This window comes from Aythya ferina, assembly GCF_964211825.1.
Source record: "Aythya ferina genome assembly, chromosome: 2".
Lineage (NCBI taxonomy): Eukaryota > Metazoa > Chordata > Aves > Anseriformes > Anatidae > Aythya > Aythya ferina.
Window position 1 is genome coordinate 124605142 of NC_140297.1, and position 26549 is coordinate 124631690.

General features: G+C 39.7%; 2 protein-coding genes across 6 annotated transcripts in view; one reads left to right on the forward strand and one right to left on the reverse strand.

Moving 5' to 3' along the window:
- Positions 1-22833, forward strand: MTFR1 (mitochondrial fission regulator 1). Of its 3 annotated transcripts, none has more exons than XM_084509335.1 (8): positions 1-87; positions 4910-5052; positions 8346-8444; positions 13811-13929; positions 16992-17233; positions 18975-19236; positions 19402-19570; positions 21120-22833. In XM_084509335.1, the coding sequence occupies exons 2-8, from the start codon at positions 4987-4989 to the stop codon at positions 21177-21179; spliced, it is 1017 nt and encodes a 338-aa protein (XP_084365461.1). In that variant the 5' UTR covers positions 1-87; positions 4910-4986; the 3' UTR covers positions 21180-22833. The 3 variants fall into 3 exon arrangements, with proteins under 3 accessions (XP_084365461.1, XP_084365459.1, XP_084365460.1); XM_084509333.1 differs by lacking the exon at positions 1-87 and adding an exon at positions 185-328; XM_084509334.1 differs by lacking the exon at positions 1-87 and adding an exon at positions 553-689.
- PDE7A (phosphodiesterase 7A) overlaps positions 21426-26549 on the reverse strand; it is a 78080-nt gene continuing 72956 nt past the window's right edge. For all 3 annotated transcript variants that reach the window (XM_084509332.1, XM_084509330.1, XM_084509331.1), the window contains one exon: positions 21426-26350. In XM_084509332.1, the coding sequence (XP_084365458.1) occupies positions 26139-26350 (212 nt within the window). In that variant the 3' untranslated portion in view covers positions 21426-26138. The remainder of the gene's footprint in view (positions 26351-26549) is intronic.

The window sequence follows — 26549 nt, forward strand, 5'->3', positions numbered from 1 at the left end:
ATGCGGATTGGCTGGGGGGGGGGGGCGGGCGGCGAGCGCGGTGGGAGCTGCGGCTGAGGCAACGCTGAGGCGGCGGCGGCTGAGGCGGTGAGGGCCGGGGGGGTGGGGGGGGGGAGCACGGCCGTTGGCTGAGGCGGTTAAACGGTCCTGAGGGGCTCTGAGGGGGGGGTAGGGAGTGCCTGAGGGGGCTGGGGGCTGGTACCGGCCGGAGGCAGCACCGGGGGCTGGTTGATGGCCCCTCCTCGGGCTGCTGCGCTTACAAAGCGTAACCGGGAAGGGGGTAACGCCGTCTGCTCCTTCCCTACAGCCTCAAAAATAAAGAAGGGAGGTGAGTGTGCAGCCCGTCGCCGCTAAAAGTGCCAGTTCCGCGCTGCTGAGTCAAGGCGATCTTACTCGGACGGGTCGCCGGCCAGCTGCTGTGTTTAGGGGCTCAAAGGTGTTGCTGAGAGAGATCGTGGGGGGAAATGTGGAATATCTTGATTGCTTTTTGGGCAAATGCACCCTTTTGTTAATAACATTTGCTTTTTCTTGTTTCTCAAAGCTGTAGCAGAGGGACCGGCAGTCACAGCAACAACAACCAGGGAGCTCTGGGTCTGGCGGCAGAGTTCAGGAGTGTGGTTAGGGCTGTATGGTGTAAAGCTGTAGGACTTGGAGAAGTTGGAGCATTTCTCTTATTTACACTGTATAATGTAGGTATAATCTCTGTCGAGCAAAGGTTTTTGATCAAACCAGTGCTCAAACATGAGTTTTTTTTCTTCGCCATCCTTAGCTGGCAAGGTGTGGTAAAAAATTGGCAAGATGTGGTAAATACGGTTTCGTCCTTTGAGGTGTGTGCAACTAGGTTATGTTTCTTTCTAAAAAACTTTAACAACTCCTTTTGAGCATATGTATTATTTCCAATTCTTGCCTTAGATTTCATGCTGACGTTAGCTTAGATAAGCCGTGATGTCTGTGTAGTATCCACTGACTTTTATCTCTCTAGGTCTGTAATTCAGAGCAGGTGCTTCTGAAAGTAACAGGCACTTTGTTACTTGTGCCTTCCAGGCCAAAAACAGAATTCTGTAGCTGACTGCGTGACCTCTGCCAAATACTTAGGTTACTTGTAAGTGGTCTGTGTTGATTCGGGAGAGGGTCCAGTCCTTTATCAGAAGACTCTGCCTGCCTGCTTGGTTTCCTGTGATGTTTTTCTGTTGGCTTTTATCTTTCTTCATTAATTCTTTACTACGTGTCATTATGGATGCAGTTTCGTTAGGTGAGCTTGGGTCATGTGCCAGTCATCAAGACTGAAGATATGCGTGGCCTGATTTCCTGCTGAAGTAAGGAGGAACCTGCTTGGTTTTTAATACAATTTTTGATGTGCTTGGTGTTTCTTTGAAACCACACTTTGGGAAAAAAAAAAAAAAAAACTTTTTACTTATGTTATGCATGCCCTTTCAATTTAGAGCCTAGACCTTTCATTTTTCAAATTTTGTGCACCTGTTTATTCTTTGCATATGGCTGATCCTCTGCGTCAGGTGCATCAAACTGTTCTCTTTTAGTTTTGTGTGGAGTTTACATGAATAAGAGAAACTTCCTTCAGTAAGAAAAATATTAATGTCCTCTTTTAAAGAGAGAGAATTCATAATTTGGAAGGGACTTGGATAAATACAGCATTGGAAAATATACAGAAATATTTCAATTTGAAAGCAGTTGCATCTCATTTTTCCTTCTCATCTTTCATGTGTAGCTCTCACTGGAGAGCCTGGCAAAGGATTTCGTTTCGTATTTGCTGACCAGTGTACCTGTGTGTACAGCTTCCAGAGCTTTTGTATTTATTGCATTAACATTTTATTAATTATAAGTGGCATTGTCTCTCAGCTGTGTAGACTGATACTTGATCTGAAGGTATTGAGTGAAACCTGCAAACGTGGTTGTAAAAAGTGGGGGGCAAAGGAGAGCTCCAGGAGGGGAAAGTGAGAAGCCAGACACTGAGGAGTGTAGACCTGCTTGTTTCTGAACCAGGGAATTTCTGCACGTTTCCATATCAGACAAAGTTCTTGACCATTGTTAATTTTTGTGCAAGCAGAGTTTTATAAACAAAGAACCCGTGAACTTCCCACCCTACGAAAATATTTCTTTGTGTTACTACTCCTCTAATCTCTTCTGGGAATCTTGCCGATGACTACTGCTTATCATTGTAATAGTTTTACTTAAGCACAGCAGAGGTACTACATTTCATAGCAATATTGCTGTCACTTGGGGCGTTTTATTGTAGTAATTGAGTTGTGGCAGCTTTAGAGGAATTAAACTGCTATTATTTGTAGTGTAGGAAGCATCAAGAAGATAGAGGATAAGCATGAACATAAAGGATAAATAAAGCAAGCATGAATATTTTAAAAGAGGTGTTACTCTGGGTTACTAGAAGCAATAAATGTTTAACTCCTGCTTCTGGCGTGTATGCAAAACATGAGAGAAAAATCTGCTAATGCTTTTATTCTTGCTGTCCAGCAGTTTCATTTGGAACGAACCCTTCCTGTACTTGGGTCCCAGAGTAATTGTGAAATAATTGACATTTATGAAGACAAGTGTAGTGCAATATAGTTTGGAAGAAATGAGTATAAAGTTTGTCTGGGGATAATTCTGGAACACCGATCAGTCTGGTAAAAATAATGGGATATACTTGTAAACGTTTTCCTTTTAGATAGGCCTTTAGATGACTAATTAGCCAGTCTTTATTAAAGCGTGGTTGTCCTTAGTGTCAGTCTCCAGGAACTGGGTGGTACTCTGCCAGATAGACCTCTGACACTTTCTTCAACAAAAGCAAACAATGGGGCATTGACAAGATCAGGAAGCTGATGACTGCGGTTTGGGTACTTGAAGTATTTGGGCTACAGAAGAAACAATGATTTATAATGTGAGCTGGAGATAATCGTCTGAAGTAAGTCGCTTCTGGCCAAATCACCTTCTGTTATGGAAGACTCAGCCCTCCTGCTTGGTCAGAACATGACTAAAATGACATAAAAGAGGTGTAAGATGCGATGCTGGGAGGAAATTCTTCACTCAGAGGGTGGTGAGGCACTGGCACAGGTTGCCCAGAGAAGCTGTGGATGCCCCATCCCTGGAGGTGTTCAACCCAAACTATTCTGTGATCTCCTTATAGTGCTGTCCCTTGCCTTACCAGCCTGCCTTGTGCTCTCAGTTGCTCAGCAATACATTCTCTGCTTTTTTTTCCCCTTTTCCGTTTGAATGTCTTGACACAGCCTCCATTTTTTCTTCTCTTTGATTTCCACACTACGTGTTCAACAAGTCTGAATTTTGGAGTGAGGCAGAGGAACTCCTTTGGAGAGGCACGCTTTCGGAACAGGTTTCCCCTCTTAATACAGTTTTCTCTCTTTTATGTCACCGCATCTCTGCGGTGCCAGATATGATGCCAAATCTAATAGCAGGCATGTAGAAACACTTGTATTTCTCCTGCTTTAAAAATACAGCAGGTGCAGTGTGATCAAAGATGCAGTCTAGCAGCTTGTCTAAGGGAAGAATTAACAGATGCCTAAAGGAAGACTAGATCAAGTAGATGGTAACGCTTCCCTGAAAGACTTTTCCAGCTTTTGGTAGTCCATAGCTTAAGGACTTCTTATTTATTATGTATCAGTGTAGTTTATGTTGGTGACTGTTTGACAGGTAGCCCATTATTTTCCCTGTTGTTTTTCTTATAACAACTGCATTTTCCATCTAATCTTTTGGTTCACTTTGTTGCTGTGTTTTTTTTCTTAATATATTTTTTTTTCTCTTAGTTTTACATTAGCTGATAGATTAGTTTTTCCTAATTTATTCAGCAGTAAAAGAAAATGCTGTGTGTTTTTCTTTACGCGGTGATGAGAAACTAATATCAAACTCTTGTTTGTTTGTTTTTAAGCCTGTCTAAAAAAAGGTAACTGTAAAGTTGCGCTCTTCCTGCCAAGTTTCCACAAGAAGTAGGTTATTACTAAGGAGCTGTTGGGGAAAAAAAATGTTTGTAATGGAAACAGTGATGATTTAACTGTAGTGCTTGTGGGTACTTTCAAACTGCCGAGCTTTTCCATCTCCTGACTTTCAAACTTACGAGCTAACAGTTCCTTGCTGCTCCGTTGCCTTACTCATCCTTCTGTGTGCAATGGCTTCAGCACCACGCTTGTTCATGCTACAAATATGTTGTTCAGGGTGGTTCAGCAGAGTGTTGTTCCTAGTGTGATGCACAAAACAAACGTAAACCTACATCTATGGCTTTTGTTTTTTTTTTGGTGGCACACGCATCTCGATGGCATCCAAGTTATGACTGGTGCAGAACATGTTTAGAGGCAAAATACGCTATTTTCGCTAGAGGAGCAATGAAAACATCTTGATTTCAGTGAATGGTAGGAAGTATAAATAGACACAATTTGAAATCTGGCCAACTTTACAAGTCACTGGAGGATTTTCAGGTCCCGCAGCTACACTATTTCCTGTCTTTTTCTTCTATTAGTCATTTTTCCACATTTCCAGTCTCTCGGTCATGGGAAAACAGAGGAAATGGCAAAGCTGTCAAAGAACTTGAAAGAGGAGAGGTGGTCTGCTTTCTGCAGTTTGTTCTTGCATGGAGAAGAGTTTCAGATAGGACTGTGGCCCGTGGATCTTGGTGTTAGTCCGGGGCTGCCGTCATTCCACAGTTTCCCAGCCTTTTAATCATTAACTTTGCAACAGCTCTGATTTCTTAAAAATCATCCAAAAAAAAAATCTTTGTCACCTCTACTAGGTAACTGCTTTCTGGATGCCTGTACTTTGCAGACTTGGAATTGTCTCTGGAAGTATCTCGTTGTCAGTAACTGTTTCTAAAGCTGGTTTTTGGAATGCATAATTTACTCCTGTACATGACCACAACGTGCTTCTAAAATGTTTGTGTTTCTTGTTTCAGAAGGACTATGGAACCTCCGCAGTCCTGCAGATTTGGAAGGCTTAAATCCAGGCTTGGAAAGGCATTTTCCAATCCAGATGATTTGCTGGCTTAAGCGCTTAATTAGGATGGCTTTTGAACAAGTTGGATTAAACATGGAATCAGTAAGTGTTTCAAGCTTGGTTCATTTTTTTTCTGAAAATCAGGTGTGGAAAACACTTCATATATTTTAGCTCATGCGTATCCACTCTAGCAGAACACTTCAAATATGCTAAATTCTCATATGATTCTGCAGTGCTGAAAAATTACAGAGTTCACTACTTGGGCACTGAAGTACCAAGTAATGTATGCATTAAAAATATCGTGTAGCTCCTTCTAGCTCCAATAATAAATTGTGTAAATGCTGCTTTTCATGTCAGGCTCCTATGTGTATTTTGAAACTGAAGGAAAATTTTCAACTGACTTTTGACAATGATGTTAATTCTTAAATGTTACTACTTCTTTGCTTGTATCTTGGAGATGTGCAAAGCTCCATGAAACGGAGACGACAGGAATTGTGCTATATCTGCCTCTCCTCCTCAAAGTGTTACTGTACCTGAGAGCAACACGGCTGTGTTCTTTATTGGGGAAACAGAGGAATGCACACACATAGGTCTCTGCCTGGAGGAAAGTGTATATACAGTTTTCTTTTGATGTTTAGCAGAGAGAGAGATGTCACACATCACCTGCTTTATCACTGGGATCTTTAGGAAGCTATCTTGAGCTGAATTAGTGGCTTCACTGCAATAATCCCAATAATTCGACAATACATTTTAGTCAGGTGGGATTGCTTACCAGCTATGCAGTACTTATTTAAGGTGGTTCTTCCTCCAGTGATTGAGGTAGAACCTTTTATTAATCTCAGGAATTTACAGAGAGCAAAACTAATAAACGTTGTAAGTTACCCATTAGAATCAGTGTTTTAGGCTTTTATTAGAACTTAAGTATGAGATTTTATGCAGTGTAACTCTGAAAAATCAAAGCTCGAGAATGGGCTCTACGGTGGTCATTGTCAGTTTGAATAGAGGGGGAAAAATGTTTTTTTAACCTCTGTTATCCCCCATTCTCTACTTGTATCGAGGCTGTGATAATGCAGCTACATTTCCAGATGTCAGCCGTCCTGCAGAACAGCAAAACACTGATGCAATAAGGGGTATGACTAAGTAGTGTTCTGCAGACCTGCTCTGCCAGTGCTTCAAGTCAACAAGAAGTCGTGTGAACAGGGGTGAGACTTACTAGCTCACCTGGGGGGTGTGCTGCCTTTATTGTCATACCTGGTGGCACAGCTTGCCTGCGGTTTTCTGAAAATATCGCCCAGCCATATCTTGAGTTACCTAAACTGAGTCAAAAAACTTTGGCACACCAAACTACTGCTTGCTGCAAAAACCTGACGGGCATTTGGGCACCAAACGCTTTGGGTATATGGGCCCCAGCCAGCCTCTTGGCTGTGGTCTGAGCAATCTCTAAACAAGCTTTACCACTTGTTTAAATAATGTGCTGCCCGTATGTTGCTAATACAGCACCTAGTCTAGCCTCTTCGCAGTTGGGGAAGTACTACTGTAATTAATCAAGCCTTCCCTTGCCTAATATTATTTTTTTTCTGACGTACCATTGCTTTGAGGCTATTGTAAACTGTCCTGCTTTTAGCAGCAGAATCTGCTGTGAGTAGTGAGGCTGTTTGACTGTGCTACTGCCTGTCGGTGATTTATTACTGAGGGCTCCAGGTCTACCTGCTCTTTTTTCAGGTGTATAAACATTAATGTCACATATGTGAGGTCTTTGTTTGAGGAATCCAAAATGCAGTACCCATTGAGTACTCTAGAACACGTTTTTTCCCCAACATATAACTTAATTGCATATTAAGCAAGAGAATTTGTACTTCGTATAATGAAAAAAGTGAGTCTGCGTGGATGATTGGCAAAGCTGCAGCTCTGATGTGGAAATCTAGCGTAGCATATGTGCCATGCATATGTGCATTTATTTTATCAAACTTCCTACATTCAGTTAAAGTCAGGGGAAGGAAAGATGCTTCACTACAGGACTAAGCAAAATGTTTGCGTGAAGTTTTTGAAATAATATAATCTGGGGATAAATACCACGGAACATATTTTCTTCTGACTAGAACCTTCGAAATCTTTGATCTTTGCTTAGTATATCAAAACGCTACTCAGCCGTGTGTTGTGAAACTCCCACAGCTTCCCTACACTCATCACATAGGCAATACAACTGTGCCACACGAGGCCTGGTTTAATAGCATTAACAGCATGAATTTTAGATAAGTTTTCTGTTTGAAGTAACCTTCTAACAGGATACTGAGTTTTCTTGAAGCTATGAGCCTTTAAAAACTATGGTCTGAGTAGTAAATTCATATCTACAGTAGATACAGTTCAATTATTTTCAGTTACCTGACAGTGTTCTAATTGTTTATCAACCACATTATCTTAGTTATAGTCTTCCTGTTATTCTTCCACCTTTTTTGCTTTGTTTCTGTTGCTGTTCTCTCTGCTGAAATCTTTCCTACTTCTGTCTCTGTGCTCTTTTATTTTGTTCTGGATCATTTTGTAGTATTCTCCTAGGGTTATAGTCTCGTTTTATTTCATACAGCTCTGGTAAACAGTAGAGCAAACATTCTCGACATTAAGCACAACAGAAATTCAGTCCCTACTGAAACAGCGTAGAAGTAATGTAAATTGCAGTAGAAACAGTTCAGAATCAGAAGCCAGGTGAATTGAGGTGCTGTGTGCAATTTTCTCTAGTGCATGTGTATTTTTATGACAGTCTCATTTTCAAGTATTTCCTTTTTTCACTTTCCCTTTTCTCTACCCTAATGTGTAATGTGTAATTCCACAGTTACACTTTCTAGTTTATGCTAGCTGTTAGGAGGCGGTTTGTTTGTTTGAAGACTGGTAGACGTTGTTCCTGCGTCAGAAGAGCTCGTAACGAAAAAAGAAAATGGACTTTGGGAAATGTAGAATTACAAAACTTTATGGATTTGTTGTGATTGAATTACTTTTCCCTTAAAAAGTGGTGTATGACTCAATGCAGATTACTCTTTATTGTCTTAAAAAAGGACAAATTGTGCTTTTGAAGAAACTACTAAATTTTGAATCCTTCTGTGTTACTAGATTTATTGCTTTGAATTTAAACTTAATGCAAAGGCTGTCTTGAGCCTAAACAGGCATATTATAATGACCAAAACAATTTTTTTTTACCAAATCAAGTATAAAATGGAAGGAGATCACTAAATTAAGTAATAGGAATTTGAGTGAATGTGTTATGTTCTCTCTTCTAGCATGAAAGGAGTAACTTCCAAATCATGCATACATTTAGCACAAGCGTAGTACAGAAGGGGAAGCTACTTTGATATGATAGAAAAATGAATCATCTAACAGGTGACTTCTTTTTTTCTTCCTTCTAGGTACTTTGGTCAAGCAAGCCTTATGGTTCATCTCGAAGCATTGTAAGAAAAATTGGTACTAACCTCTCTCTAATACAGTGTCCAAGAGTTCAGTTTCAGGTAAGCATTCTCAACAGTTTAAAACACAAGTTTCACTACGCAGATAAACAGATGTGTTCCCATTGCGAAAGATTTTAAGCAATTCTACAGTTCATTTAAAAAATTGACTAGAGGGTTCCTGAAAGCGGAATAAACCTGGCCCATCGGAGAATTAGTTTACTTCAGTTCTTTCCACCTCAAGTTCAGACTTTTACCTAATATGAATTCTTCAGCTTCTGTACTGCGTAGAATATGAATCTGTGTTGCTGTAACATGCATAATGAAACTTCAGACAAACTTTTTTTCCTAAAGAAAATGGAGCTTCTAAAATGGCACAATATAGTATTAAAAAGTTATTAATGGAAGAAAAGTTCTTTCTTAAAAAAGTTTGAAACTGATTTCTGAAAAGAGTCCTTAAAGCTAGGCTTAAGAAGCATGTGAAGATGAACAGTGTTACTTAAAAATATTTGGAAAATAAACAGCTTTATCAGAAAGTTAAAAATTAGTTCTAAGATAACATGAGTACTCTCTTGCCTTTTTTTTTTTTAATACAAGGCTAGCATTGTGTAGGTGAAAGGGGAACATGAGAGCTCTGCAGCTTTCTGATTTGTTTGCTTCTAACTTTGACTGCGTATAGTGGGAGGGTAAAGAGCAAGGGTAAAGCTTAAGGAGGAGAAAACCCTTGCTTTTTATAACAAGTTGTTCAGGAACAGATGGAAAAATGGAAGCTGTTACACATAATTTCTTCAACTCTGAGTATGCTGTGGATTGGGGGTGGGTATAAAGTTAGAGAAATCTTGTGTTTGAAACTGATGCTGGAAAGGAATATTTCTGGGACTGAACAAGGGAGAACATAAAGATGATGAATGGTGGGTGGGAATCATCACCCACACTAAGACAGGGCATTGGCTACAAAGCTAATTTTTTCACTCTTAAATTCATCTCTCTATCCTATATGAAACGTATGAACAATACTTAAATCTGAAATTATGTTAGTAAAATCAGATAGTTCGGACTATCATGGAAGCCTTTTTGGTCTGATAGTGGGGAAAAAAAAAAAAAACAAACAGGCTCTTTGCACTGTCTTAGATAATTATTTTGAGAAACTAGGGGGCCAAGCATCTCCCAGTACTGGTGGCTTCATGAAACTTTTGTTTATATTTTTTATATATATGTGTGTGTGTATATATATATATATATGTATATATATATAAAATATTTAAATACATATATGTATGTATATATGCATGCATATTGCAGGGGAGAAATTTGTGCAGGTGGGAAGGACAACAAAATGAGATGCTGGACTGAAGCTTCTGGATACATAATTCGTAGTAATTATGCTAGAAGTATGGCTCTGTGTGCCTCAGCTTTGAAAGCAAGTGAAGTCCTCCTATGATATATCTGATTTTCACTTGTAAATGCTATCCAAAGGAAGATAGTGCTCATTTTTAACAATTAGCCAAATAATGCCTTTTCTCAATACAGTATACAAAAGGATTTAGGTACTTGTAGAGAGCTGTAAGATATGTCTGGGCATTTTTTTCCAAGATACATACGTATCTTCGTCTGAATTCTGTGTTAGAACAAATAAAAAGTTGCCTTTTTTTCCTCTTAAGGAGTCAATCAGCTTTGCTTAGACTTTATGCACAGTAAGGCTAAACATTCATCTTCTGTTAGATGAAAGGGAAGGATTCTAAAAACAGAAGTACGATTGCCATAGTCGATGGAATTTGAAATATTATAATGTTGAGCCTTTAGGTGTATTAAAGTTTGTGGTTTATGCAAGGCTTTTTAATATATATTTTATAACTATTTATGAGCATTTAAATATATAAACTGCTGAACATGTAAAACTGTGATGCTAACGTCTATTTGTATGTCTTTACTAAGATTCTGTACTGAAGTTCAATGCCAGTCTTGATCATTTTTATGCTGTTGCAACCGATGCTTTCCTATAGCTGTCTCTTCCTTTCTCTTTCTTGCCAGCTTTAGCTATGTTATGAAAGGACCATGCACTGAACCTTGCTGTAAGTCACGTTATTAAAAAACAAAGCAAACCATACTCGCCTCGTCCGAGGGTGCATGCGTGTCATCAGCGTTTCTAACTTTAAGAGCAATAAGCTGTGTGTATGCTTTCATTTTCTTTCTGATAAATGGATAAGAGATATTGAAAGAATATCTCTTACATTCATTCTTTTCTCCTAGCGTGCTTTTGTTCTGCTCGTCTAATAAGCAGAGTAATAGCCTAATATTCTGATTTTTGAGGTCTGCAGCTGTTGTGGTACCTCTACGGCCTTGCTGTAGTCAACATTTAAATTAACTGCTACGTGCAGTGGTGGCAGAATTTACCATATCTGCTCTCTATAGCATGAACAAATGAAAATGGTTCATAACACCCTGTCTTTAGTTTAGGCTTATCTGTGATTTTTAGGAGAAAAAAAGTAGTAGTTAAACATCAATATAGCCTAGGTAGATTCAAACAAACCTACAGAATACTCAGAAGATTGGAGTCTAGGTAACAAGAGAGGAAGGCTCCTGTGTCCCCCAAATACAGCATCTCTGTTCTAGCCCTGTGCTTCTCCTATTTGTCTGACACAGACCTGGTAACCAAGTACAGGTCTCCTAGGGAATTGGCTTGAATCTAGCAAACATCAGAATTTACTGGGCTACTTTGAAAAATCATAGGAAGTTTGTCTTCCTTGAAATATTTCCAAATGTTTAATACCGAAATCTACTCGTAATTTGAAATTAAAGATTTTTCTTTTCTTAGAAGTTTAAAAATATTTTTTCTGCTTTCTATTTCCTGGAGCAAACAAAAAATAGGGATTCTGCTTTGACATCAGCTAAAACAGAACAGTGAGTGTTTTGTTTTCCAAAAATTCTCTCAGAAATGGATTTGAAAGCCACAGGTGCACGCACGCATGCACACGTGTATGTGTGAAACATACACACATACTAAAATAGAAAAAAAAAAGTATTTTAAGGAGAAATTCGGGGCAACAACTATATATTTATTGGAAAAGCAAGCTAGTTCCACTCCTCCTACTTCCACCTCTGCTTTCAGCTCTCTGATCCCCATTTCAGGGGCTGGCAGAGCAGTTGTCCAAGTGTCCAAGGTTGGCTGCAGGAATAGGGCATTCAGCAGGGCTGCTGAAACATCGTTCTACAGATGAGCAAAGGTTTTAAGAGATGGGTGTTGGCTTTTAACCTCTAAATTCAATTAAAAATCTTGCCTCGACTTGAAATTCCAAATGCACTGCTGTGGGAGGCCTTGTCATTTATAGGGATAGAGAAAAGAAACATCTGTATATGGGTAACAAGCAGATTCTGTTTACACATAAATACGAATAAAAAAGTAAGACGAAACTTGCATCACAATATAACAGAAGGCTTGCTACTAAATGTTGGATTAGAACTTATTTATCTCACAGAGCAGGAAACCTGGCAATGGGAAGTGCGTTCCTTACTGCTGATTTATAAGATGATTTTTGATGCAAGTGCCTGTAGTGCCTTTATTTAAATACGCCTTCAATCTTTTCACGGTAATAGTTCCTCACGTGACCGCTGCCGTCAGGAAAATGTGTATCACCTGCAAGAACTGGCTGACATGCTACAGATGCTTTTAATTGCCACTAACATTAATACAGCTGCTGTGGTCATGTACGTTTCTTTTTCATTAAAAACAGCAACAGCAAAACAAGGAGACCTCAAACAATGGCAATCCTAACGTGCAATATAGTATTCTCTAGACTGTTTTAAAGTGAGGCAGACTGTGATGGTATTAGGCACAACTGTTAATGTGATAAACATATTACCATCTGTGCTGATGCTACCTGGAAAAAACCCTGTTGTTTCCAAATGATCTGATGATGCCAATCTGCACTCCTGGGAGCTGTGAGAAAGGCTCACGCGCAAGTTGCGAGAGTACGAGGTGAAGATGACTAATCTCAATTTCCAAAGCTGTTTGTAACAGCTCCTGGGGGAAGGAAAAAAAAAAAAAAAAGAACCACAACACGCAAACAACAACACAAATTAAAATAATAAAAAATAACAAGACAATTTCTGTCTCCCTGGAACTTGCGTAGCAAAGGTTGCAACTGAAGTACCTGTGAATGTTCTTCATAAATGGTTTCACTTAATCAAGACTGCAGTCCTACTGTGCTAGGGCTGCTACAAATTCAGGTTACTGCGACCATCCCATAGTTGCTGCTCTGTTATAGTTTCCTCTTAAAGAGGTGAGTTGCCTTGAAAATAGACTTAAGCACTAACAGGACAGATCAAAGCTATCCTTAAGAGATTAAGGTACATGATACCCCCATCTCTGTGAGTATTACCAGCTTCTTGGCCACAACCAGGTAGCACGTAAACAGCTGCAACAATTCCTGTGCAAATTTGGCAGGTGGATTATATCTAGTACAAGCAACAGAGGTGCCATCGTTGCACTGGAGATAAACAACTGAAGACAGGGAACTGAGCAGAGGAAATTACTGAAAGGTATTTCAGTAGCTTTTATTTGCTGAAGTACTGAGCCCAGGCTAATCAGTAGTCCAGTGACCGAGTACACATGCCCTTGACTAACCTGGGGAAGCGGCCAATATTTCAAAGTAGATTTGAAACCATTTTGTAGGGCCGTGGTTATGGAACATATATTGATGGTCCAAATAATGATTTTTCAAATTTTCATTCTGGTTTCATGCTTAGCTGTAAATGTAAGAAAGGTTCCAGTCTCTTGAGCCTTGTTCACCCTTGGCTTCAAAAAAGCTGGTGACAGAACTGTGATGAAAAATAGTCTGTTTGTTTGGCATGCTATAAATGAGATTTTTAGCAAATAGTGCTGTTGTTTCCATCCTACCTCTCACTGAAAGTCCATGTGATTGTGGAGCTAGTAGGAGCGACTTGTTTCCTCCATAATGTTTACGCCTGAATTCTTGTACAGAAATTCTGCAAGTTGTAGAGGAAGGGGAACACATTGCAACAGAATTTCACTTTCAAAATAATACTAAATCAGAGTAAAAGTTTAAGAGGTAGGAGTAGTAATTATTGTCTCTCCTAACGATGGGTAATTAATATAATTAAAAACATTACTTGAGATAATACAGCAAACTCTTTAAGAATGTTGATGCTTGTTTGTCATTAAGGTAACAATTTGCATTGGATTTTATGTGTTAGGGCCATGTGAGGGTAGGTATAGCTAGCCTCTGACATATAGCTAGTCGGTGAAATGCGTTCAGGACCAAGCCCAGGATAGTAACAAGTGGAATGTGTTTTGTGCATGTGTGTGTTAATAGTTATGTGCAGCCTCACTAAAACCATTGGGTGAAATAGCAGTGAAACGAACTGGGAATCCTGACTCTAAAACCTTCAATCTTGTCTTTAAAATCTAGCTTACTTCTCATGGCGCAGAAGGAAACCATCCTCAGCAATTTAGAGAAGATGCAGTGGCCTCCTTTGCAGATGTGAGATGGGTTGCTCAAGAGGAAGGTGAAGTCTCTACAAGGCTCAGGTATGCTCCTCAGATCTTCTCCTTCAAGTTAGAAGCCAAGGAAAAAAAATATATAGATTCTGTCCATTGAGACTATATACTGTGAATATACTGTGAATATACTCTCAGTTAACAGAGAGCACTTCTGTGCTGGGAGAGAGGGAAGAGTGATAGAAAAGGTAGGGACTGGAAAAGAATAAGCAGAGATCAGACTAACAGGACTGTGAATGAAAGGCTGGTTGGAGAACATGTAGGAGTTTGGCTTCCTACAAGGAAGATCATGGCTTTTGTTTACGTACTTATTGCAAAGAATTAGCGTGTGACAGCTTCACACAACCTTGTCCCCACAAGAATGTCTGCTGTGGCATGGCGTGATTGCCAGCACTGATTCTTCTCCAGTTCTCCAGAGGTTGTCATTAGCATGGGGCAGGGAGTTGTAAGGCAGCCTCATTAACAGCAACAGTCCTTCGGACAGACTGATAATTGTCACATCGTTTTTCACCTTTCTGGCTAACAGTCTGTATTCTGTAGCAGAGAATTAAAAAATTATGACATATTTTGTCTTTAATCTTTATAATGAGAACTGGCAGGGAAGCATGTTGAGTGCCTGTGACCAGAATCCCTGCGCAGGTACTGTTGTGTTGGACCAGGAGCGCCACATGGCACGGTAGCCGCATTAAACACCTGGCAGAAGCGAGGAAGTTCTGTGTTGTAGCCTACCCAAGCTGCTGCTCAGCCTAGCCTGAAACAAAGGCACCGTTCTGTAGTGCAGAGGAAGTTTTTCTTCCAGCTGACCTTCCCGAGAAAGGCACAGATAGAGATTGCTGGAGGTTACGTTGTTAATTTGAAAGCACAGAGCAGATTAGTAAGGACCTAGATGCCCTCCAACAACTTGGCACAGTGAAGTTTCGCCTGATGTCCTGGTACTGCAACGTTAGTTGCACAAACTCGGGGGAGTCGCAGAAATCAAGGCTTGTTTGAGAAAAACTCTTTGTAAATTGTCTTCGATACAAAGAAAACGAACCGGCCAGTACTACTGGTGTTTGCACAGAAATGTTTTGTTTAAGGATTGAACTGTAAAGCTATTAAGTCTAATGGAGACAAGAAGGAGAACAGCTCTTTGTTGCTTCAGAGAACCTCTTACGAAAGACCTAAGACTGGTGTGTTTGCTGAAATGCCTGCACTGTGTGAAGGGGGAGGAGGGGATAGTTAGGGTGGGGTGGGGCTAAAATAATCCTGCACATAAATAGTGACCTTAGGGCAAACAGCTTGTAATGCAGCATTGTAGGTGGACTACTTAGCAGATATTAGCAGGAATATTTCAGTATGTGCTGGTTGTTACATCTATGCAAAGTATTACAAAGTGTAGCGTGCACTGAGTGTTTTCTGTGCATTTGAAATTGTTTCAGTTTCAAGGAGATCCCATAGGTGTTACTGGTAAAAGACATATTCGGGATAATTCCCTAAACACTCTTGCAGACATTTATGTGTTTTTTTTTCTTTTTTTTTTTCTCTGTGAATGCAATTTTATAAATGAAGCAACTAAAGGACAAGTCACATTTCTCCTACCCCTAGTCAGAGCAGTAGTGACAACTCAGGTATAATATTTTTCCATGGTGTTAAATTCCACTGAGGAAATTTGCTTAAAATGCCTTTGCTGCTCAGAGCCGAAAATACCCTTTCTGTTCAGCTGTTCTGCTCCTTTTAAGAGCCTGTAGGAGGTACGTTTTAAAGAGAGAAGTGACTGCTGGCCCCTTCCACTTCATTTTTTAGGGAGTGCAGAGAGATGGCTGCCGTAGAAAGCATCCTGTGATTGTCTTAGTTTCGGTTGCTCTCTATGCCTGTGGAGATAGCACCACCTAAATTTTAACATCCTTCATAATATTCAGCCGTGCAAGTTGTGCTGATGCTTTCTGTCAGCATTGTGAAAAATTCAGTTGTGCATCTAAGACGAGGTGGAGGTGGTCAGAGCGTGCAGGGTTTGTTCTAGCCTCAGAGCTTGGCTCTTGTGGTAAGTGTAGCACCACTGCAGATCTAATGGGGTGCCCAACCCCGAGAAGCTCACCCCATACACCCGGAGCAACAGGGCTCTGAAGCTGTATTTAGTCTAGAGCCACTCTACACATTTGGAAAAGGTTTATCCCCAGACACCATTCCTATTCTCGTGTTTGAAATAAATAAGGGAATCCTGACCTGCCTGAGAAGTTTCACGAACGAGGTAAGAGTTAAGTATGTAATCATGATCAGCAGTTACAGAGTACTTCTGTTTATATTAATCTGTTATCGTTAATCCTTATCAGTTCTACTTGAGATAAACGGTTTTAAAATGCTGTTGTCTTCAGTAAGTATTACCCTATGTTAGCTGCAGAGGCATGAAAACCCCTCAGTGTTTAACACGGCTTCAGCTTTAGTGGCTAATAAAGGAAAGCAATAGAGTTGTGTTTTCTTGCTCTTAGAGAGAAGGGAAGTTTCTAGACTCTCTAAAATTGTGTGAAGTTTTATTCTCTCTAGCTTTATTTATCGTTAGAAACCTTGAGATAAGATCCCTTCCTATTTACTGATAAGCAAGCTGTGAGCAGCACCACTAAACTGTTCCCTGTGTTCCATGCTCCCAGCACTAAAATGGAGGGCTGGAAAAGTCCAGGAACAATACAAAATATGCCATGGAAATAAGAAACTCTTCCTTCTTCAAAGGAGTCAACTACAAATGACTTTTTACAGTCTATGGGGGGAAAAAATAGCAGCATTAATTTCAACAAAAATAAAACATGCACGAGGCGGAGAAAGATTGGGGACAGGAGGGAGTTAATTCCTTTTTCTCTGGAAATCAGGGATTCCATACAAAGCTGTCAGGGCAGAAGGAGATGAAATACCAGCCAGTGATGCAAGCAGAAAGGACATGAAGTTCTTACTTAGAGGTGTACAGTGTTTTGGGGAAAGTGCAAAGAGGAAAGTGATTTGTTCAAAGACAACTTTGAAGACACTCCTGTAACTTCTGTTCCTGTTTTGTATGTAAAAGTGCTTTTGTTTCTATCTGTTAGAAAACTTTTTGAAAAAAAAATCTTTTGATATTTTTGTTACAGATCAGAAGTTTGGTCAAAAACGGCCCAGCCCCTTCCAGGTGAAGTACATCAGCGTGGAAGGTCCCCGTCCAACCAGGGATCCTCAGCAAGCCTGGCAGAAGATGAAGCAGTGTCCAGGAGCACAGTGACAGCAAACGAAGAAGCTCTGCAGAAGATCAGTGCTCTAGAAAATGAACTAGCCACTTTGAGAGCACAGATAGCCAAAATCGTAATCTTGCAAGAACAACAGAATCTGTCTGCAGGTATTCAATTTGCCGTAATCTTAGCGCAAATGAGTTAATGAGCGTGTCCTTTTTACGTTCAGTGCAGTGCTAGTTCATCTTTGTGATGCACTGCACTTCTCCACGCTGTTTTGGTCCGTTTGATAGACAGACATAGCAAACAAACCACGGAATACAGAATAGTTCTTGCAGACAACAGACCCGTCAGATTTTCTATATTTTCTGGTATTCTAAAAGTCTTTACATTTCTGTGAAAGCATGCCAGAATTCTGAATCTATGGATAAATGCAGAGTATTAACAGCTTTCAGAGCAAAGCTCTTGGTAAATGTGATAGAATAAACCAAGCTAAAAGAGCGTAACCTAACTGCTAACCCCTAAATCACCCCACCCAGTAATGAAACTGATTCTCGCATATCACGAAGTTACCATGTAAGGTGCTAGTTGTGCTTCTGGGATATGTAGCATATATCTCAAGCTTATAAAATAAACTGCAGAAAAGGAGGTGAAGTTGTTTTCTGTAGTGGTCTCTGGGATCAGGCATGTTCATAGGGAACCAGAAGAGGTGCACTGTTCCCTGTAGTAAGCAGAGTAACTCTTCATAAGTTTCTTTCCCCTTTTGCCCTCCCCTCTGACTACCATCCATCCAGTTCTAAATCTGTGATCTGCAAGGTTGAGTGGAGCTAGCCCTTGCTCCTTGGAGATAATAGCCACTCAGCTTTCATCAGTTCCTACAATCACTTAGGGAATACATTGTTTTGTTCACGTATGAAATGATACTCTGATTCTTCAGCTGTTGTTCAGTTTTTTTCTGTGAACCGATAGCAGTTACTTTATGTTTCCTTAACTGTTCAAAATCAAAACCCTAAAACAGATTTAAGGATCACTCAGTTTCATTCTTGAAGTGTAGTTACTGGACAAAAATCCCACCATAACGTACTTTTTCCTCATTCTCCCTTTTCCTTTATTAGAAAACTTACATTTTGATACGATTTTATCATCTTTACCTCCCTCTTCTGGTAGAATATGGTAACAATTGTGTAGGAATATGTATATGCAGAGTAGATTCCTGCATTATTTACCTAATTATTTATACAGACTTCATACTCTAAGGCTCAAAACTCTGATTTGGTCTGGTCTCGGTGATTTCTTTAAAGGGACATTTGAACAGAGGTTTCTTCATTTATTTACTGCTATAACGTTTTTTACCAAAAGAGCACAGGAAATTTCAGTTCAAGATAATCCTAAGAATCTCTTCAAATATGATCAGCTGTCCATCTCAAAGAGTTGGAATAAGATTGAATTTAGGCACTAGTTAAACTCTCTCATTTCCGTTTTAAAATCTTGTATGGTAACTCCTTTATTTCTGATATGTTGGAAGAACCATTGCTCACGTGGCGGACTGGCTATGACTTCCAGGCCAGTAGAAAGGCTTTCTTCCTCTCAGAAGAAACTGAAATGCTGAGAATGTTAAAATTAGGATTTAATTAAAATATGTCACGACATCCATCCCACCGCAGTAAAAACATGATTGTATCCGGAATTTGAACTGGAAATCCAAAGAACTTCTCCTTCAGGAGGATTTTTACGTCCTTTTCAGTCATGTCTACCTAACTGGTTTAGGATTGAAGATGTTATGTGATTACCTAAAGAAAGCAGAGAGAAAGCAATCAAAGCTATTGTAATCACGTTCTTACCTGAGCACTTGTGACGTATAAAGGTATTTACCAGTAAACTGACACAGAATGCGTGTTTTATTTGTAGTTGGGTTAAGTCCAGTTGCTTCAGCTGCTGTCCCTGGAGCACCACTGCCACCACCTCCTCCTCCGCCTCCTCCACCACCACCACCACTCCCTCCCCCGGGCCTGCAACGGAGCGTGTCTGCAATTGAGCTCATTAAGGAACGGAAAAACAAAAAAAATTCTGGACAGATTCCCACAGAAAATGGGCCAAAGAAGTCTGAGATACCAAACATGCTAGAAATCCTCAAGGACATGAACAGCGTGAAGCTACGGTCCGTGAAAAGGTAAGACATTTATTTATATTTGTTAACTTGTGCATTAATGATTTGTTTTTGAGTCAGAACTACCTCGGGTTAAGACAGGTGGTGATGTAACAAGAATGCAAAAGCATTCACAACTTCTCCAGCTTTGTTTTGGACTCTGCTAGAGTTTCTCATTGACTTTTCTAGATCACCAGAAGATACAAAAGCCAAAGTAGCTGACCCTACAGATCCTGCTGCATTAATAGCAGAAGCACTCAAAAAGAAATTTGCCTATCGATACCGAAGTGATAGCCAAAGTGAAATTGAAAAAATGATTCCAAAGACTGAAACAAAGACAAAGACTGAAGTAGTGCTGGTGAGTATTGTGCTTCTGACCGAACACATGCTTGGACTAAACAATAATTGCCTGGTAAGCCAGGGTAAAGCTTTCTGCCAACAGATGCAAATACCTAGGAGTTAACATCCCTGTCCACAAAGCCCTAAGAAGTATTACTGACACGCTAGGATTTGTGGCAATCACGTTTTGGTTTTGGTATCTGTTCTCAAGATTGTGTACTATTTTGGCTTGAGGTTTAAAAAGCCCTACAAGAGTTTTCTTTTTCAAACAAAAACCTCATGTGTTGCTATGAGAATGTGATATTCTTAACCGTTCAGATAGCGCATGTGCGATTCTGAAGCAAGATCCTGAAACATCAATTTCTAGGGACATAGAAAGCAAAGTGTTCAGAATGGCTGCTGGATCGTGTTGTAGGGAGTTTGTTTTAATAACTGGTGTAAGCTGAGTTAATAGTGAGTTAATAAAGTTTCTTTAAAGTGCAGGTATGTTAAATTATTTGTGAAATCTATGTCATAGTACAATGGTGTATTTCATATTGATTTGAAATTCAAGTAAGGGCTTTTTAAGCAGTGAATGTTCAAGATCTGAGTTTCTATCAACATACGCTTACTTACACAACAGGCTACTGTAGATTAGTTTTGTTAGTAAGCCATCCTTGAAGCCTCATGCTATAGAATCAGAACAAAAAAGAGATTTTTCCCTTTGTGAGTTTAGAAAAAAATGCATGTAAATATCCAAAATTTAAAGCAAACAAGAGAATAGTCTGTACTCCGGTTTTTATTTTTATTTTTTTTAGGAAAATAATACTTCTAAGCCACAAATCTCAGGATTTCTGAGTACTTCAGTTTATTAGTGTTGACTTACTTGCCTTCCGGTTTAGGCCTTTAATGGTTTTTCTGTAATATTCAGGCTGTTCTTCACAACTCCAAGGCTGTATATTTCCCCCAAATCAATTGTTTCTAGTAGCAGAGGCTTTAAGAAGTGTTGGCAATGTTTTGTTTGCACAGGAGCTTTTCACAAATTTCATTTTGAAATTTGAAGTCCATCTTTTGAGACAAAGAATCATCGAATCCTCAAAAACTAAGAAAACTGAAGGTTTTCATTTATGAAATGAGAAAATGTTGATGTCTAATGAATATCTGTTGTGGGTTATTTATCAGTATGTAACTTCTTTGCCACATCAGTCCGTTTATGCTTTACAAAGGCTTGCACAAAAACGAAGGACAAAGAACAGGAATAATCTTAAGAAACTCCTGCTAGAGCACTTGGTTGTCAACTTCTAAAGATAACAGCATCAATCTTGGTATTTTGCTGTGGTAGAGTGAAGGATCTCTAGTCAGAGCTTCTCCAGCAGATGGTTAGCTGCCTAATCTGAGTGATTGCAGCTGATTGCTGACGTTTCCCTGTACTTTGTGGCTACAATGTGGGTAAAATCTACATGAAGAGAAGCAAGTTGATAAAGGAAATGCTCTCTGCTCAGGTTCTAGTTTTACTTACAGCTTAGATGAAGAGTTTGGCTAGGTCCCTGTTGAAAGCATCCTAAATGTGTTTCTGGTTTCCTTCTCAGTTTGGACCGCACATGCTGAAGTCTACAGGAAAAATGAAGACTTTAATTGAAAAATCTTAACCTATTGAGATCACTACGTGAAAGACTGTTGAGCTGTTTTGCCCCAAATCTCTGACGTTGCAAATAGCACTAGAACCGAGTGGTCTCGTACAACGCGGAAAAACCTAATGTGAAAATGTTGAATTGAGGAACTAAACATTGCGTTTGAGGTGCGTGTTTGTATATGATTTATCAAGGGGAATAAGTTTGACCATTGTACTCAGGTATTAATTTTGTATCCAAACCTGGCTTTCTACTCAGACTTACGGGGTGGTTTTAGTTCATTAACACTAAATTATCTCTACAACATTCTTTGTGCATAACTGACCACCTTAAAACATTGTGTACATGTTAATAATGACAGCGATACACCCTTAAGTTAATCAGTCATTTGAGCTCCAATGATGACTTGCACTACGAACTTTAGTTTGATACTGATTTTTTCGTGTAAAAGTGTTTCTTTTAAACTCAGTTTTAGCAAAATTTTAGCCCGAATTAAAACTGAACACATTCTGCTTCATACTGAAACAAAGTCAGAACATAAACCTGCTGCAAAGGTCACCTGGTATGAGATATTTTAAATAGTAGCACATTCTTGGTGTTTTGTGGGTTCCCCCCCCCCCCCCAAAATGAGTTTGTGAGCTTGCAAGGGTAAGACAGCAAAACCTATCTGTATCATCTTGTGGCCAACACGAGCGCATGAAGAGTGAATCATGCTGAGGGAGCCTCTGTGACTCGTTAGTGCAATGCATTGGAAATAACCAGCAGATAGCAGCAGAGTAAAACGATTAATTAGTGTCAGAGTATGTGTTGACTAGCGTAGGAGTGACGTACAGGAAAAAAGGTACAAAGTACTGTGGGGTGCAAGTTGCCAAAATATATCACGCATCTCCGCTGTGCTGAGAGATGCTCGTGGACACCTTTTTATTCCCAGTGGCCTTTGGGTCCCTGGGTAGGATTTTAGCAGGTGGGGACTGCACAAGCCCTCACGGTCCTGTTCGCAGGGACGCGATGGTGGGAGCTGTTGCACATAATCTGTTTTCCAGGGGAGGTCCTGTGGGGATTTCCCAGAGCAGCTTCTTGCTGCCAGACCCGTACAGAGCCCGTTCACTGACCAACCAACCCCCCGAGCTCAGGCCTCTATCCACAAACTAAAAATAAAATTCAGATTGGAGAAAGCTGCTCAGCAACCAGAGCGCTGTAACTCAGCTGCACACTCAGGTGAAGCCAAGGCTTGCTCTGACTGTGGATAAACTTAGAGCATGAACGAGCCAGACTTGGCTTTTCTAAGTTTATCTTGCTACTGGATCACGTACAAGTGCCTTTTAGAGCTGCTGTTTTCTAGGAAAAGAAAAACGCAGCATGTTTTACATAGAGACAGCTGAATGGCTCCAGTTAGGTTACCGAAGATGACTGAAGCTTTGCTGCTTATAACTGGAAGGTAGATTGTATGATCAAGGAAGATGTTTTCTGGTGTGAAACTTGAAATGGTGTTAATATGTACACAATAAAAATTCCTTTCTAAATGCTTGGCCATGGGTTTTACTGACAGGCCATTAAATTTTCATGTTTTAAATGCCTTTAAAACACTTTTTTGAAAGATACTTTTGGGCTCAAGTTTTGTATTTAATGCTCTGTATTGCCACTATGTAAAATTAAAAGCAGTTAAAATAAACAAGGTGTATGTGATTGATTTATGGTACTCTACAAATGATGTCAGCCACAACAACGTGCACTGTACATTCTGCTACAGTAGTCATAAATGTTTTCTTGCTGTACAAGAAAAAATAATCACAAAGCTGTCATCAAATTATTTATTTTCTGTACCTTAATTTGTATCTTTCTACTTGAAATCTTTTATATACACATGCCACTGCTGACAGAAAAACCTCCCAAAACACAAGTATGCAAACTGAGGACATTCACACCGGGCAGATCCCTCAGACACCAGCTAAGGGCCGTATCTGTCTCCCTGTGTTAGCAAATAGCACAGCCCAACAGCAGCAGATTCACAAATTAAAACCAGTAATGATGGGAAGCTGACATCCATCCCGTAACACATTTCAGGACTCACATGGGCTGTGACTGGCTGTTAGCGGTTGTAGCGCGCTAAGTACACTCCTGGCATATTAATGCTCTTGGGTTTTGCACAAAACAATTAAGCTGCAGCAATGCTGACATCCAATGTAGAAAGAATTCTTTTTAGAAGGAATTTCTAGACCGTACTTTCAAGAAAGAGACATTTTTGTCTTAGTTCAGTCAAGTGTCAGAAGCTTCCATACACGTTAATAAATGGGATTAGAACCAGTTTTTCCAAATCCAATGCTGTAGGAAAAGCCAGAAGCTTCTCCTTAGGAAAGCTGGCGTAGAACAAAGTTACTCACAGTTTACTCCAGGATTCTGACAAGCTGCACTGGTCCCTATCAGAACAGAGCAACCTAACAATAAGATTGCAAAATGTTGAAGAGTTGCAGGTTGTTTATAAATATTCTAAGTATTGCTATATGTGTAAGTTCGTTAATTTTCATTTCTGTTAAAAATTCTTAGTAAAATACAAATATCCTGCAACACTTAGCAAAGTTTAAAGACAGCGCCTCAATGGCAATATAAACTGAGTCACATCTCCAAAAATGTGAGAATCAGGAGACATCAGATTCTGATTTTAATGGTTGTTTTCAAAGTATCTGCAGGCTCAGAACAGGTTTTATTAAAAAAAAAAAAAAAAAAAGAGAAATGAGTACTTTTCCACGCTTAACCCTGCAAATCTATATAGGCTGTAAGGAAGCTGTGCTGCAATCTCTCCACAGTGAACTACTCAAGCACACAGCTACCTCCTCTTTGTTCTGGCAGCTCCGAAGAACTCTGGCAAGTATCACCACCCTCTTACAGACAAGCTGTTAAAATAAGGCTTTTTTTTTTTTTTCCTCTTACGTCACGTTACAACCCAGACTCGCAGCACATTTAATCCTCTACTGAAGTCAGACAACAGCAAGAACTTGCACTGGCAGCAAAGGAAGGAAGTCCACGCAGGTTCCAAGAACAGTGGTTTCATTACAAATTTATTTCTTTAAACATGGCCACTTTGAGATTAATAATATTACTTCAGGGAACATGAAAGAATAAGAAACAACTTAATTTTAGAAGGGAAACAAACAGGTAAGTCAGAATTTGCTTTTGAAACAGTAAAAGGCCAAGCTCGAAGAGGCGATAAATTTTGGAGTGTTAGGAGGACTAGTAGTTTCAAATCCAAAAAATGGGCTTAGTTTTACAGTGGAAGCTCACTGCAACCTCAGCTATCTTTCCATGACTCGGTCATAACTTAAATGTACAGGAGCATAACGTGAAAAGAACTTTTTTTATTAATTAAAAGTTAACAGCAACAGGCACATATTAAAATGAATACGGCAAAGCCTTTACAAATGGCTTTACGCTGAAGCTCTCTCCCAAGAATGGCTGTTGCAACAAACTGTAAACAGAATTAATAAACAGTCTTTTACAATAAGAACAGGGAAATACAAGTGAACTAAAAGAAAGCACCAGTTTCTCAAATCAGATTACAGTTGTGCTTACTGTACTTAAAACAATGTAAAACAAATTACAAAAATGGAATGTTTTAAGTTTAAAATTAGTCCTTTAATTTTGTCCTAAAAAACATTTTCTCCTTTTCCCATCAAAACCCCATTAGCGGGTAATGTTTCAGTAGAGGGAGGAATAAGTAAACAATGCACTTTTTTTTTTTATTTTTTACCTTTTTTTTTTTTTTTCAAATCAAAAACAAATTTGGTCACTTAGCTTTGTGCATAGTTTAAGGCATCTGTAGCAATTTGTTACAGTTTCCTCCCCGATGTGGCTGTTCATGAAATTTGTCACATTCTAAAAGAATAAATTAAAAAAAAAAATAATAAAATGTTGCCGTTCAAAACCCTTCCCAGCTCCCTCCCCGCCCTCCCCCGCCCCAGACATACTCACACACCCACACGTACACACACGCTGCAGCGAAAGGGGCATTTGTACCCTTGTTCTGAAGGACACGCTTCCCATCCCACTTTATTTCAGATTGGCAAATACCCTGAGCTGATTATGGTGTTTAGACATTCCACCTTTTTCTTGCATGTGCAGTTCAAGTGTACAATGGTGAAAACAACATGCGATGTTTTCACTGCAGAATCGCAATGCAGTTCAGACGCTTTCCCCCCCCCACCCCCACCCCTTCCCTTCCCCAATTCAGAAGTGTTTTCCGCTTTTAAAAAACTGCATTCCCATACAGCACTGGAGTAAAGCTTGGCTGTGCTCTATGATGAATGCTCAGTTCCCAGTGCACAAACAAAATTATGGCAAATGGGAGGCTTTTCTGGCATCCAAAGAAACAAGAGCTGCAGTCTCGGATTTGATCTTTTTCGTTTAAAAAAGCAAAAAACCCAGGTTAGTGGTTCCTTCACAGCCATGCGCAAAGGTTAAGTCTAGAACCAATAGTTTCAGAGTACATTTGTAAACATCAAGTCTTGCCAGAGGCAGCAGAGGATGGGCACTTCACATTTCCGTATTAAAACAGGGACTGAGTGGAAGGTATGCTTTGAACACATTTATGCAAGTCTTGCTAGATTCCAAGAAAGTGGAACAATCCATCTCAAGTCTTAGATTTGAAGACCGGATTTCAGATTTCACAAAAAAATAAAACCAAACAAAACATGTGGCACAATGAAGCTCTCGTACTGTTCCTTCAAGGCTCAGTCACTGCTGTGCTTTGCATATTCAAGGTTCCAAACGAAAACCAACTGAGGCATATGCATATTGCTCTATGTTCGGATCTTGCAGTTAAAAAAAATCAGGTTCAAATGGTCTGTGTCAAAGGAAAACTTGGAAATAAATAATGCTGGCATCATTTTACCATTTTACCAAAACCTCGGGCAGACAAGTATCTCCTTTAATCCAGCTGTGCAGATACCAAGAGAAGAGGCAGTTTTGTCATGAAGATTGAGGTCAGGACAATCGAGGTTCCTGAGGTAATATGTCTGAGTCCATTTCCTCAAAAGCGGGATCGACGTCATCACCACTGCTAGACTGTTCTCTCTGCACTCCCTTCCAGCTCGCCTTGTTCAGTCCCAGGTGGCCAAGCATCGTCTGCGACAGCCTCGTGTTCGAGAACCGGGCCCACTCCCCAAATAGTGGCTCCACTAAGTAGGTCATAAAGCCTTGGAAGACAAGCAAACAAACATACCCAAGTGAGAAAAAAAATAAATTAAAAAAACAGGAGAAAAAACATTAAACTTTAATAAAATTCAGTAAGAAATTAAACAATGCATCAGGCTATTCAAATACACATTTAAAAACTCATTTGATGTTTAAGGCATCTTTACTAAATTTTAAGCATCTTTACTAAATTTAATTTTT

Bases quoted from the DNA above. Each gene is read 5' to 3' on its own strand.
- MTFR1 (XM_084509333.1), top strand. From the start codon at position 232: ATGGCCCCTCCTCGGGCTGCTGCGCTTACAAAGCGTAACCGGGAAGGG. The intron at 5,053-8,345 runs GTAAGTGTTTCA...TCTTCCTTCTAG, and splicing joins TTGGATTAAACATGGAATCA to GTACTTTGGTCAAGCAAGCC. The intron at 8,445-13,810 runs GTAAGCATTCTC...TTTAAAATCTAG, and splicing joins GTCCAAGAGTTCAGTTTCAG to CTTACTTCTCATGGCGCAGA.